The following is a 13,505-nucleotide window of genomic DNA, read 5'->3' as shown; positions in this document are numbered from 1 at the left end:
ATTGTATTTCTTATTAAATGAATTATATTTCTTATTAAATGATTTATATTTCCTTTTAAATGAATTATATTTCTTATTAAATAAATTATATTTCTTTTAAAATGAATTATATTTCTTATTAAATAAATTATATTTCTTATTAAATAAATTATATTTCTTATTAAATGAATTATATTTCTTATTAAATAAATTGTATTTCTTATTAAATAAATTATATTTCTTATTAAATGAATTATATTTCTTATTAAATAAATTATATTTTGTATTAAATAAATTATATTTCTTATTAAATGAATTATATTTCTTATTAAATGAATTATATTTCTTATTAAATAAATTATATTTCTTATTAAATGAATTATATTTCTTATTAAATGAATTGTATTTCTTATTAAATGAATTATATTTCTTATTAAATGAATTGTATTTCTTATTAAATAAATTGTATTTCCTTTTAAATGAATTGTATTTCTCATTAAATGAATTGTATTTCTTATTAAATGAAATGTATTTCTTATTAAATGAATTGTATTTCCTTTTAAATGAATTGTATTTCTTATTAAATGAATTATATTTCTTATTAAATTAATTATATTTCTTATTAAATAAATTATATTTCTTATTAAATAAATTATATTTCTTATTAAATGAATTATATTTCTTATTAAATGAATTATATTTCTTATTAAATGAATTGTATATCTTATTAAATGAATTGTATTTCTTATTAAATGAATTGTATTTCTTATTAAATGAATTGTATTTCTTATTAAATGAATTGTATTTCTTATTAAATGAATTATATTTCTTATTAAATGAATTGTATTTCTTATTAAATGAATTGTATTTCTTATTAAATGAATTGTATTTCTTATTAAATGAATTATATTTCTTATTAAATAAATTATATTTCTTATTAAATGAATTGTATATCTTATTAAATGAATTGTATTTCTTATTAAATGAATTGTATTTCTTATTAAATGAATTGTATTTCTTATTAAATGAATTGTATTTCTTATTAAATGAATTATATTTCTTATTAAATGAATTATATTTCTTATTAAATAAATTGTATTTCTTATTAAATGAATTATATTTCTTATTAAATGAATTATATTTCTTATTAAATGAATTGTATATCTTATTAAATGAATTGTATTTCTTATTAAATTAATTATATTTCCTTTTAAATGAATTGTATTTCTTATTAAATGAATTATATTTCTTATTAAATGAATTATATTTATTTTTAAATGAATTGTATTTCCTTTTAAATGAATTGTATTTCTTATTAAATGAATTGTATTTCCTTTTAAATGAATTGTATTTCTTATTAAATGAATTGTATTTCTTATTAAATGAATTGTATTTCTTATTAAATGCATTATATATCTTATTAAATGAATTATATTTCTTATTAAATGAATTGTATTTCCTTTTAAATGAATTGTATTTCTCATTAAATGAATTGTATTTCTTATTAAATGAATTATATATCTTATTAAATGAATTATATTTCTTATTAAATGAATTATATTTCCTTTTAAATGAATTGTATTTCTTATTAAATGAATTGTATTTCTTATTAAATGAATTATATTTCTTATTAAATAAATTGTATTTCTTATTAAATAAATTATATTTCTTATTAAATGAATTATATTTCTTATTAAATAAATTATATTTCTTATTAAATGAATTGTATTTCTTATTAAATGAATTATATTTCTTATTAAATGAATTATATTTCTTATTAAATGATTTATATTTCTTATTAAATAAATTATATTTCTTATTAAATGAATTATATTTCCTTTTAAATGAATTATATTTCCTTTTAAATGAATTGTATTTCTTATTAAATGAATTGTATTTCCTTTTAAATAAATTGTATTTCTTATTAAATAAATTGTATTTCTTATTAAATAAATTTTATTTCTTAATAAATAAATTGTATTTCTTATTAAATGAATTATATTTCTTATTAAATGATTTATATTTCCTTTTAAATGAATTATATTTCTTATTAAATGAATTATATTTCCTTTTAAATGAATTGTATTTCTTATTAAATGAATTATATTTCTTATTAAATAAATTATATTTCTTTTTAAATGAATTATATTTCTTATTAAATAAATTATATTTCTTATTAAATAAATTATATTTCTTATTAAATGAATTATATTTCTTATTAAATAAATTGTATTTCTTATTAAATAAATTATATTTCTTATTAAATGAATTATATTTCTTATTAAATAAATTATATTTTTTATTAAATAAATTATATTTCTTATTAAATGAATTATATTTCTTATTAAATGAATTATATTTCTTATTAAATAAATTATATTTCTTATTAAATGAATTATATTTCTTATTAAATAAATTGTATTTCTTATTAAATGAATTATATTTCTTATTAAATGAATTGTATTTCTTATTAAATAAATTGTATTTCCTTTTAAATGAATTGTATTTCTCATTAAATGAATTGTATTTCTTATTAAATGAATTGTATTTCCTTTTAAATGAATTGTATTTCTTATTAAATGAATTATATTTCTTATTAAATTAATTATATTTCTTATTAAATAAATTATATTTCTTATTAAATAAATTATATTTCTTATTAAATGAATTATATTTCTTATTAAATGAATTGTATTTCTTATTAAATGAATTATATTTCTTATTAAATGAATTATATTTCTTATTAAATGAATTATATTTCTGATTAAATAAATTATATTTCTTATTAAATGAATTATATTTCTTATTAAATGAATTGTATTTCTTATTAAATGAATTATATTTCCTTTTAAATGAATTGTATTTCTTATTAAATGAATTATATTTCTTATTAAATAAATTATATTTCTTTTTAAATGAATTATATTTCTTATTAAATAAATTATATTTCTTATTAAATAAATTATATTTCTTATTAAATGAATTATATTTCTTATTAAATAAATTGTATTTCTTATTAAATAAATTATATTTCTTATTAAATGAATTATATTTCTTATTAAATAAATTATATTTTTTATTAAATAAATTATATTTCTTATTAAATGAATTATATTTCTTATTAAATGAATTATATTTCTTATTAAATAAATTATATTTCTTATTAAATGAATTATATTTCTTATTAAATGAATTGTATTTCTTATTAAATGAATTATATTTCTTATTAAATGAATTATATTTCTTATTAAATAAATTGTATTTCCTTTTAAATGAATTGTATTTCTCATTAAATGAATTGTATTTCTTATTAAATGAAATGTATTTCTTATTAAATGAATTGTATTTCCTTTTAAATGAATTGTATTTCTTATTAAATGAATTATATTTCTTATTAAATTAATTATATTTCTTATTAAATAAATTATATTTCTTATTAAATAAATTATATTTCTTATTAAATGAATTATATTTCTTATTAAATGAATTATATTTCTTATTAAATGAATTGTATATCTTATTAAATGAATTGTATTTCTTATTAAATGAATTGTATTTCTTATTAAATGAATTGTATTTCTTATTAAATGAATTGTATTTCTTATTAAATGAATTATATTTCTTATTAAATGAATTGTATTTCTTATTAAATGAATTGTATTTCTTATTAAATGAATTGTATTTCTTATTAAATGAATTATATTTCTTATTAAATAAATTATATTTCTTATTAAATGAATTGTATATCTTATTAAATGAATTATATTTCTTATTAAATGAATTGTATTTCTTATTAAATGAATTGTATTTCTTATTAAATGAATTGTATTTCTTATTAAATGAATTATATTTCTTATTAAATGAATTATATTTCTTATTAAATAAATTGTATTTCTTATTAAATGAATTATATTTCTTATTAAATGAATTATATTTCTTATTAAATGAATTGTATATCTTATTAAATGAATTGTATTTCTTATTAAATTAATTATATTTCCTTTTAAATGAATTGTATTTCTTATTAAATGAATTATATTTCTTATTAAATGAATTATATTTATTTTTAAATGAATTGTATTTCCTTTTAAATGAATTGTATTTCTTATTAAATGAATTGTATTTCCTTTTAAATGAATTGTATTTCTTATTAAATGAATTGTATTTCTTATTAAATTAATTGTATTTCTTATTAAATGCATTATATATCTTATTAAATGAATTATATTTCTTATTAAATGAATTGTATTTCCTTTTAAATGAATTGTATTTCTCATTAAATGAATTGTATTTCTTATTAAATGAATTATATATCTTATTAAATGAATTATATTTCTTATTAAATGAATTATATTTCCTTTTAAATGAATTGTATTTCTTATTAAATGAATTGTATTTCTTATTAAATGAATTATATTTCTTATTAAATAAATTGTATTTCTTATTAAATAAATTATATTTCTTATTAAATGAATTATATTTCTTATTAAATAAATTATATTTCTTATTAAATGAATTGTATTTCTTATTAAATGAATTATATTTCTTATTAAATGAATTATATTTCTTATTAAATGATTTATATTTCTTATTAAATAAATTATATTTCTTATTAAATGAATTATATTTCCTTTTAAATGAATTATATTTCCTTTTAAATGAATTGTATTTCTTATTAAATGAATTGTATTTCCTTTTAAATAAATTGTATTTCTTATTAAATAAATTGTATTTCTTATTAAATAAATTTTATTTCTTAATAAATAAATTGTATTTCTTATTAAATGAATTATATTTCTTATTAAATGATTTATATTTCCTTTTAAATGAATTATATTTCTTATTAAATGAATTATATTTCCTTTTAAATGAATTGTATTTCTTATTAAATGAATTATATTTCTTATTAAATAAATTATATTTCTTTTTAAATGAATTATATTTCTTATTAAATAAATTATATTTCTTATTAAATAAATTATATTTCTTATTAAATGAATTATATTTCTTATTAAATAAATTGTATTTCTTATTAAATAAATTATATTTCTTATTAAATGAATTATATTTCTTATTAAATAAATTATATTTTTTATTAAATAAATTATATTTCTTATTAAATGAATTATATTTCTTATTAAATGAATTATATTTCTTATTAAATAAATTATATTTCTTATTAAATGAATTATATTTCTTATTAAATGAATTGTATTTCTTATTAAATGAATTATATTTCTTATTAAATGAATTGTATTTCTTATTAAATAAATTGTATTTCCTTTTAAATGAATTGTATTTCTCATTAAATGAATTGTATTTCTTATTAAATGAAATGTATTTCTTATTAAATGAATTGTATTTCCTTTTAAATGAATTGTATTTCTTATTAAATGAATTATATTTCTTATTAAATTAATTATATTTCTTATTAAATAAATTATATTTCTTATTAAATAAATTATATTTCTTATTAAATGAATTATATTTCTTATTAAATGAATTGTATTTCTTATTAAATGAATTATATTTCTTATTAAATGAATTATATTTCTTATTAAATGAATTATATTTCTGATTAAATAAATTATATTTCTTATTAAATGAATTATATTTCTTATTAAATGAATTGTATTTCTTATTAAATGAATTATATTTCTTATTAAATGAATTATATTTCTGATTAAATAAATTATATTTCTTATTAAATAAATTATATTTCTTATTAAATGAATTATATTTCTTATTAAATGAATTATATTTCTTATTATATGAATTATATTTCTTATTAAATGAATTATATTTCTTAATAAATAAATTATATTTCTTATTAAATGAATTATATTTCTTATTAAATGAATTATATTTCCTATTAAATGAATTATATTTCTTATTAAATAAATTATATTTCTTATTAAATGAATTATATTTCTTATTATATGAATTATATTTCTTATTAAATAAATTATATTTCTTAATAAATAAATTGTATTTCTTATTAAATGAATTATATTTCCTTTTAAATGAATTGTATTTCTTATTAAATGAATTATATTTCTTATTAAATGAATTATATTTCTTATTAAATGAATTATATTTCTTATTAAATAAATTATATTTCTTATTAAATGAATTATATTTCTTATTAAATGAATTATATTTCTTATTATATGAATTATATTTCTTATTAAATAAATTATATTTCTTATTAAATGAATTATATTTCTTATTAAATGAATTATATTTCTTATTAAATGAATTGTATTTCTTATTAAATAAATTTTATTTCTTATTAAATGAATTATATTTCTTATTAAATAAATTTTATTTCTTATTAAATGAATTATATTTCTTATTTAATGAATGATATTTCTTATTAAATAAATTATATTTCATTAAATAAATTGTATTTCTTATTAAATGAATTATATTATTAAATAAATTATATTTCTTATTAAATGAATTATATTTCATTAAATAAAGTATATTTCTTATTAAATAAATTATATTTCTTATTAAATGAATTGTATTTCTTATTAAATGAATTATATTTCTTATTAAATGAATTATATTTCTTATTAAATGAATTATATTTCTTATTAAATGAATTATATTTCTTATTAAATGAATTGTATTTCTTATTAAATAAATTGTATTTCTTATTAAATAAATTATATTTCATTAAATAAATTATATTTCTTATTAAATGAATTATATTTCATTAAATAAATTATATTTCTTATTAAATAAATTGTATTTCTTATATTAAATAAATTGTATTTCTTATTAAATAAATTATATTTCTTATTAAATAAATTGTATTTCTTATTAAATGAATTGTATTTCATTAAATAAATTATATTTCATTAAATAAATTATATTTCTTATTAAATAAATTGTATTTCTTATTAAATAAATTGTATTTCTTATTCAATGAATTATATTTCATTAAATAAATTGTATTTCTTATTAAATAAATTATATTTCTTATTAAATAAATTGTATGTCTTATTAAATGAATTATATTTCTTATTAAATAAATTGTATTTCTTATTAAATAAATTATATTTCTTATTAAATGAATTATATTTCTTGTTAAATAAATTGTATTTCTTATTAAAAAAATTGCTTCTGCATTTTTCTTTTCTAGGATTACAAATGATTAAACATCTTTGTCTACCTGATTACAGCACCATCGAGATGGAAGTAGCCACAAAGTATGAAGTATATTTTTACTTGCTTTTATTTAACACTAGCATGGATACCCGGTGTTGTCCTAGTAGAGAGAGGTGATTTACTAAGGATATTAAGCAACCCCAGCCCTAAAAAAAAAAAAAAAAAATGAACTTTTGTTTCAATCAAAATAACAGCAAGTGCCTGTGTGACCGCAAAAAAAAAAAAATTAAAAAATTAGCCGCAGTAGACAGGCTCAAACCTGTAATCGAAAGCTGAAAAGGAGGTGAAAAAAGCTACCGTGCTAGCTATCACGGCCACGACAACTTATGACATCATGACGAAGTAACGTTTTTTAAACGTACATTGAGATTGCTAGGCGTATGATTTGCAAAAAATGTTGGTGCAAAATGTGACCCCTCATTGCAAGAAACGGCCCAGTTCATTCAGACAGAATTAATCTTTTTGGCCAACTTTTACATACGAGGGACGTGGAATAAGTAATGCCCCTGACACACTTCCCATTGCAGTAGAGCAACGAAACTTGGCACAGTTATTAGTCTTTCTCTACATAGTAACCACCCAGTGTTATGCATTTCTCCCATCATTGGATGCAGCTCTGGAGACCGTTTTTGTAGAACACCCCAGGTTGGTCCTCCAACCACGACGTGACTTCAGAAATCAAGGCTACATCATCTAGGAAACACTTTCCTTTCAAAAACAACTTCATGGCTGGGAAGAGGTGAAAGTCAGAGTGTGCAAGGTCAGGAGAATAGGGAGGATGGGGTAGGATTTCATAACCACACGGCCGTGCTTCTGATCTGGCGACATGCATTGTCCTGCAGGAGGAGGGTACCTTTGCTGATCTTGCCCCGCCTCTTGATTTTGATAGCTTCCCTTAATTTCCTCAAAAGTGAAGCATAATAGGCTCCTGTAATTGTGGTACCCTTTGCCAGGAAATCTGTCATCACTACTCCGTCCTGGTCCCAGAAGACTGAGCATGACCTTGGATTTCATATACACAGTTCTTAATCATGATTTTTTCTGTAGAGGGTTTGACTCTTACAAGATGTTTCTAGAAAGTTGAATCACTTCTGAATACTATCCTGATGTCATATGGATTACATAATTATTGAAGTTTTTTAGACAAGCCTTTCATATATGGTATACAAACTGTGGTGAGTTTCTGAGTGGTGTCCTTTTGTGTTTGGTCCAGATTTCTTGGAGCTGATGTCATGCTCTCTGGATAGTTATTTCAGTGGAGGTTTTCTCTTAAACTGTCCATCTCCTCTTGATATGGACTGCTACATATTGCTTTTGCTCGGGGTTGTAGGCAACGGACGATTCCTTTTTTTTTTTTTTTTTTTTACATGGAGGTCACCACTTATCAAGGCCCAGAAGCCACTCGGGGATAAGGGTTATTGTGTGTACAGTAATCAATGGGATAGTATCATAGTAATAGTTAGTATTGGAGATTTGATAAAGTGTTATTACTTAAGGGGGCGGTTCATCAGGAATTTGTTTGTGTTGGACTTGAAGACATCCAAGTTGAAGTCAGGAGGGAAACAGGCAAGTGGCAGAGAGTTCCACAGGCGTGCAGCTCTAAGAAAGAAGCTTTGCTCATGGAATCTACATTTTGATTTAGGCACGGATAAAGAGTGGGGAAAATTATTGACAGTGGTTTCAGCTAGTCAGGTGTTTTTCATGAAAGATTGGTGAGGGGGGGATCAGAGAATGGAGCTCAGACGTGCACTTGCCATGGAAATAACAATAAAAAAGAGACAGGCTCGCAACGTCTCTTTTGTGGGAGAGAGGTTGCAGGGAAGAGAAAAGGGCATCCCCCACTAAGCCACAAAGTCTATTTTGTACTCTGTCAAGGCAGGATAGGCTGTTTTTAGCAGCTCCATTCCAGATGTGCTTCTGATCTGGCGACATGCGAATTGAATTATTAAAAAACAAATTTCCAGCAATCACTTACCAATGCTAAATCTGTGAGATGCAGGCAATAGGTACATTTTACTATCTGACCCTAGAGACGAGTAAACTGTCAGCTAGTTATCGCTTCTGTTATCTTGCCATTTGTCCCATTTGTCACATTCTATTATAGGACTACGTTTACCATTTTTTAATACCTCTCTGATACAATAATTTTATAAATTTCACATATGTTTTAATATCGGATCTACTGTCAAGTCAGTGATTCCATCTCTTTGAAAGTGTGTCTCTTTATAGAATGTTCTTTGTCATTTATATTTGCTAATTTGAATTTCTTTTATCAATTATTATGCTGATTTTAAATTTTTTTGCTGATTTTAAATTTTTTTGCTGATTTTAAATTTTTACTTATTTAAAGATTTTTACTTTGTTTTATCAATTTGTTAATGATTTTCATTTCTGTTAATTGCTGAATTTTGATTTTGTTTTATCAATTATTTGGCTAATTTTAAATCTTAATCTTAATTTCAGTTATTTACTGATTTTAATTTCTAATATGATTTATTTTGCTGATTTTAATTTCTAATATGATTTATTTTGCTGATTTTAATTTCTAATATGATTTATTTTGCTGATTTTAATTTCTGTTTTAAATTGTTTTGCTGATTTTAATTTCTGTTATCAATTATTTTGCTGATTTTAAATTTTACTAATTTTAATTTCTGTTATTAATTGTACTTATTTTAATTTCCATCATCAAATGTTTTGCTTATTTCAGCTTGTGTTATATTTTGATTTTAATTTCTTTTATTTTGCTGATTTTAATTTGTGTTATAAATTATTTTGCTGATTTTAATTTGTGTAATCCATTGTTTTGCTGATTTTATTTTATGTTCTGAATTTTTTCTCCTGATTCTGAGTATTATCAATTTTTGTTTATTTAATTTTTTTATATACACTAGTTTGCTTATTTCAACTTGTACTATATTTTACTGATTTCATTTTATGCTATCAATTTCTGTCATACATTTCAGGTATTACTGCCTAGCCACTGCATCAGCTCTACTGAAATATGTTGAATTTATTCAAAACATAATATATGCCCCTTCCTCTTTAAAAGTGGTTTTTAAAGGAAGTGAAAATACAACCATGATAGGTTAGTATGTCAAGTATTCTATTTTGCTTTGCTCCATTTCTTTCTCTCTACCAGTTTTGTAGTGTATGTGGGAGAGGTAGGAAGGGCGAAATTTTTATATTTGTGTATAAAAAAAAAAAATGAAATCTTCCATTTGAAACTTTATAGGCCAGCACAAATGCCAATTTTCATTTGAAGATGTTTTTTTTTTTTCTTTCATAAAATGAGAATTTCCAACATTGTTAAAATTACTTTTATTTTTGTAATAAGTTGGGACACTTGTTTGGATATATAGTTGCAGAAATTTACAGGAACTACTTACTCGGACTTATTACTGCTTGTTACATAACTGTAACATTGTCCTTAATATGTTAACGTGTAGAAACTCGAAACCAAACACGTTGTAGCAGAGAACATCGCAAAGAATATAGGACAAGTAATAACTTGACTCCTTTTTTTGTAACAACAACATTTATTTCCTCCTTCTCCTTCGACGTGTCACTTTTCGTTATAGCTGTGGCATCACCCATGTCTCTATTGTGATCTGTTCCTCCTTTTTATAGTCTTTTTCCTTTTCCTTAACGACAATGTTATTTTGTGTACGGCTCAGTGTTTGCATACGTGCATTTGCACTCTGTTGCATAGCTAAGGCTGTTGCTTGAATGGAAAAGCTTAAGTAAGACCTTAATAGTCAGAGGTGACTTTAGCAGAAGTCAGTGAAACCATGTGATTCATGTCTAACGGGTTTCTGTTTCTTTGGCTGGTGAGTATTCAAATAGAAAAGATGGATGTCCATTTTGGGGGTCACTATGCAATCTCCCACAATGTCATATTCCAAAAATATGGAATAACTATGGAATCATATTCCGGAAATGACATCGTTTCTCTTACTAATGTGCTGTTGGTGGTTGTGGTGGGGGTGAAGAACTACATTAATATTGAAAATTGTGGTAAAGTAAAAGTTGCCTAATCATTCGGGTCAATGCATTTATGTAATTATTAGGAAAACCTGCTGAGTTATGGTCAAGAAATGATATCATTTCACTTAAAATGATGGTGCCCGTAGTAGGGAGCGAAAGAACATAGTAATGAACACATGTGATTGATAATTTTGTTCCAGCATATACACTCGCTTGTTCTCATATCAAGATTTAAAAAACTGGAATCTTTTATGGCAGCAATATGTTAAGTCACATTACATCCACCACAGTATCCTAGTATATGTTTTCGGTACTGATCTTAACCCTTTGAGTGCTAAAATGCTACTGTAAACTTTCAATAAGGCCATCTTTTATGGATGGAAAAGCACTTTGGTCACACGTGATCGATAAGTTTGAATAATCGTGTTCCAGCATTCAAGATGAGAACAGTAGTCCGAAGAATCCAAATAATATTAAAAACAAATCCTCATCTCAAAAATTCAGAAACAGAAGCAAAATCCTCAAATATTTTCAATACTTATCAATCATAATAATTTGCATTAAAGCAACACGTGCAAAATTACGATTAGTGAGATATCGACGGTAGGGGGATGAGGTCAAAGGAACTCAACAATCATGACTTGAATGTATACAAAACTATAAGATCGAAGTAATAGAAATCCGAACATTATACCAACCTTTGACGCCTTCACGGCAGAGACAACTTCTGATGCCGCATTCTTTCTCCTCTCATTCGGTTGATTTGGAATCGTAAGCTTTCAGTCGATTTCCATCCACCATTTTGTTTACATCAAAGTTCTACATGCTAAGCAAAGACGTGCTCTTTTATTACAATGATAAGATAAATCAAGACTATTTCTACCACTTATCACTTCCACAACCGTATCCTATCTCAACTTCCTGTTTTTTTGTGTCGCTTCCTTTGACATGTTGACTTCATTTCGAAGCAGAAATTTCCACATGAAAAAACGGTAAGCCGATGAATTATCTGTATTCACATTAATTAAAAAGAATTAATTAATCATTATTATTAATTAATTAAAAAAATAACTAATTATTATGATTAATTAATTTTTAAAAAATTAATTGGTTATTATGATTAATTGTTTAACTAATTATTATAATTAATTAAAAGAATTAACAGATTATTATTATTATTAATTAATTAAAAAAAATAACTGATTATGATTAATTAATTAAAAAGAATTAACTGAGATTATTTTATGGAGTCTACTAACTTAAGAGAGTCAAAGAAGAACTTCAGACTGGTTTATACCAATCAAGAATCTATTCTTGACAATCAGTCTGACAGAGACAAGGCCAATTCAGTGGCCTCTTATCTGCCGAGCTGTAATATTAGTCCTGGGTAATCATAGAAAATCCACCCTCTCATGCTTTATCTTTTCCTCTTTGGAAGGGAGTTAACTGCTTAAGATGACCCTACTAGAGAATGTTGACTAGACTGCTTAGGTAATTTTTAAGAGGCTAGAGGGCCCCAGTTCTAAAGTGCTGGCTTATTCTCTCCACCTTCCAACTTTGTGTCCTATCTTCCTACAGTGAAAAGAAAATAAATCCCGAGTCAAAGATAGAAGAAAAAAAAAAAGGAGATAAGTGATTTGTGAACTGCACCATTTTTGACTGAAGCAACTTTTTTTTACGACCTATGGGATATATTGAGTGTTGGAGGTAGCCACAAACAAATTTCTATCATTAGTGTTAAAGCAGCTTACGAAAATTATAAGGAATTCCCAATCTTATCACCCCAATTATTAGGGGTTAGTATAACATTGTCGGTATTCTTCTTCGACAGTGTCATTATATTTTAACACTCGGACCCAACATGTATATGAAAGAGTCTCACAGAGAAACAAAGAAAAAGAAAAGAAATTCGACTCAGCTTTTTCAGTTGAAATAAAAGGCATTTATTCATAGTACTTTCCAAAATCATGCATTACGTCTTGTTTTAAAAGTCTCTTAGTTCATCTCATCTGCCATGTAATTAACAAAACCCTGCCGTAACAACACAGGCTTAAAAGTCTCTCATATCACCATGGAGGCCACACGTCCCTCTCACACCGGCACATGCTTTTTCCGATCCTTGCCATGTAGTACATTTTTTTCTCCGCTTTACTTTCTCTCTTCTCTTACTTTGTTTGACGTCACATCACGCACTGACTTGGTCATTTGCATGCATGTCATGTGACTCTTGCTGCTAACGCGCATCAGTTACAATTTGTTTGCTGTGTAAGAAAACATCCAGTGATTTGTGAACTGCATTTTGTTTTTGATGCACGCCTGTGGAACTCTGTTCCATCTGCCTGCTTCCCACCTGACTACAACTT

The 13,505-nt window shown here is 22.0% G+C and overlaps 1 protein-coding gene across 1 annotated transcript in view; it reads left to right on the top strand.

Annotated features, from left to right (window-relative positions):
* LOC145247298 (mutS protein homolog 4-like) overlaps positions 1 to 13,505 on the top strand; it is a 150,557-nt gene that overhangs the window by 36,657 nt on the left and 100,395 nt on the right. The window contains exons 7-8 of the mRNA XM_080108920.1: positions 7,130 to 7,196; positions 10,122 to 10,243. Of these exons, the coding sequence (XP_079965046.1) occupies positions 7,130 to 7,196; positions 10,122 to 10,243 (189 nt within the window). The remainder of the gene's footprint in view (positions 1 to 7,129; positions 7,197 to 10,121; positions 10,244 to 13,505) is intronic.

The sequence above is a fragment of the Euprymna scolopes genome, chromosome 25, assembly GCF_053919585.1.
Source record: "Euprymna scolopes isolate OS-2025 chromosome 25, ASM5391958v1, whole genome shotgun sequence".
NCBI classification, from domain to species: domain Eukaryota; kingdom Metazoa; phylum Mollusca; class Cephalopoda; order Sepiida; family Sepiolidae; genus Euprymna; species Euprymna scolopes.
Note: the sequence above shows the minus strand (reverse complement) of the source record. Positions and strands in the feature narration are given on the sequence as shown.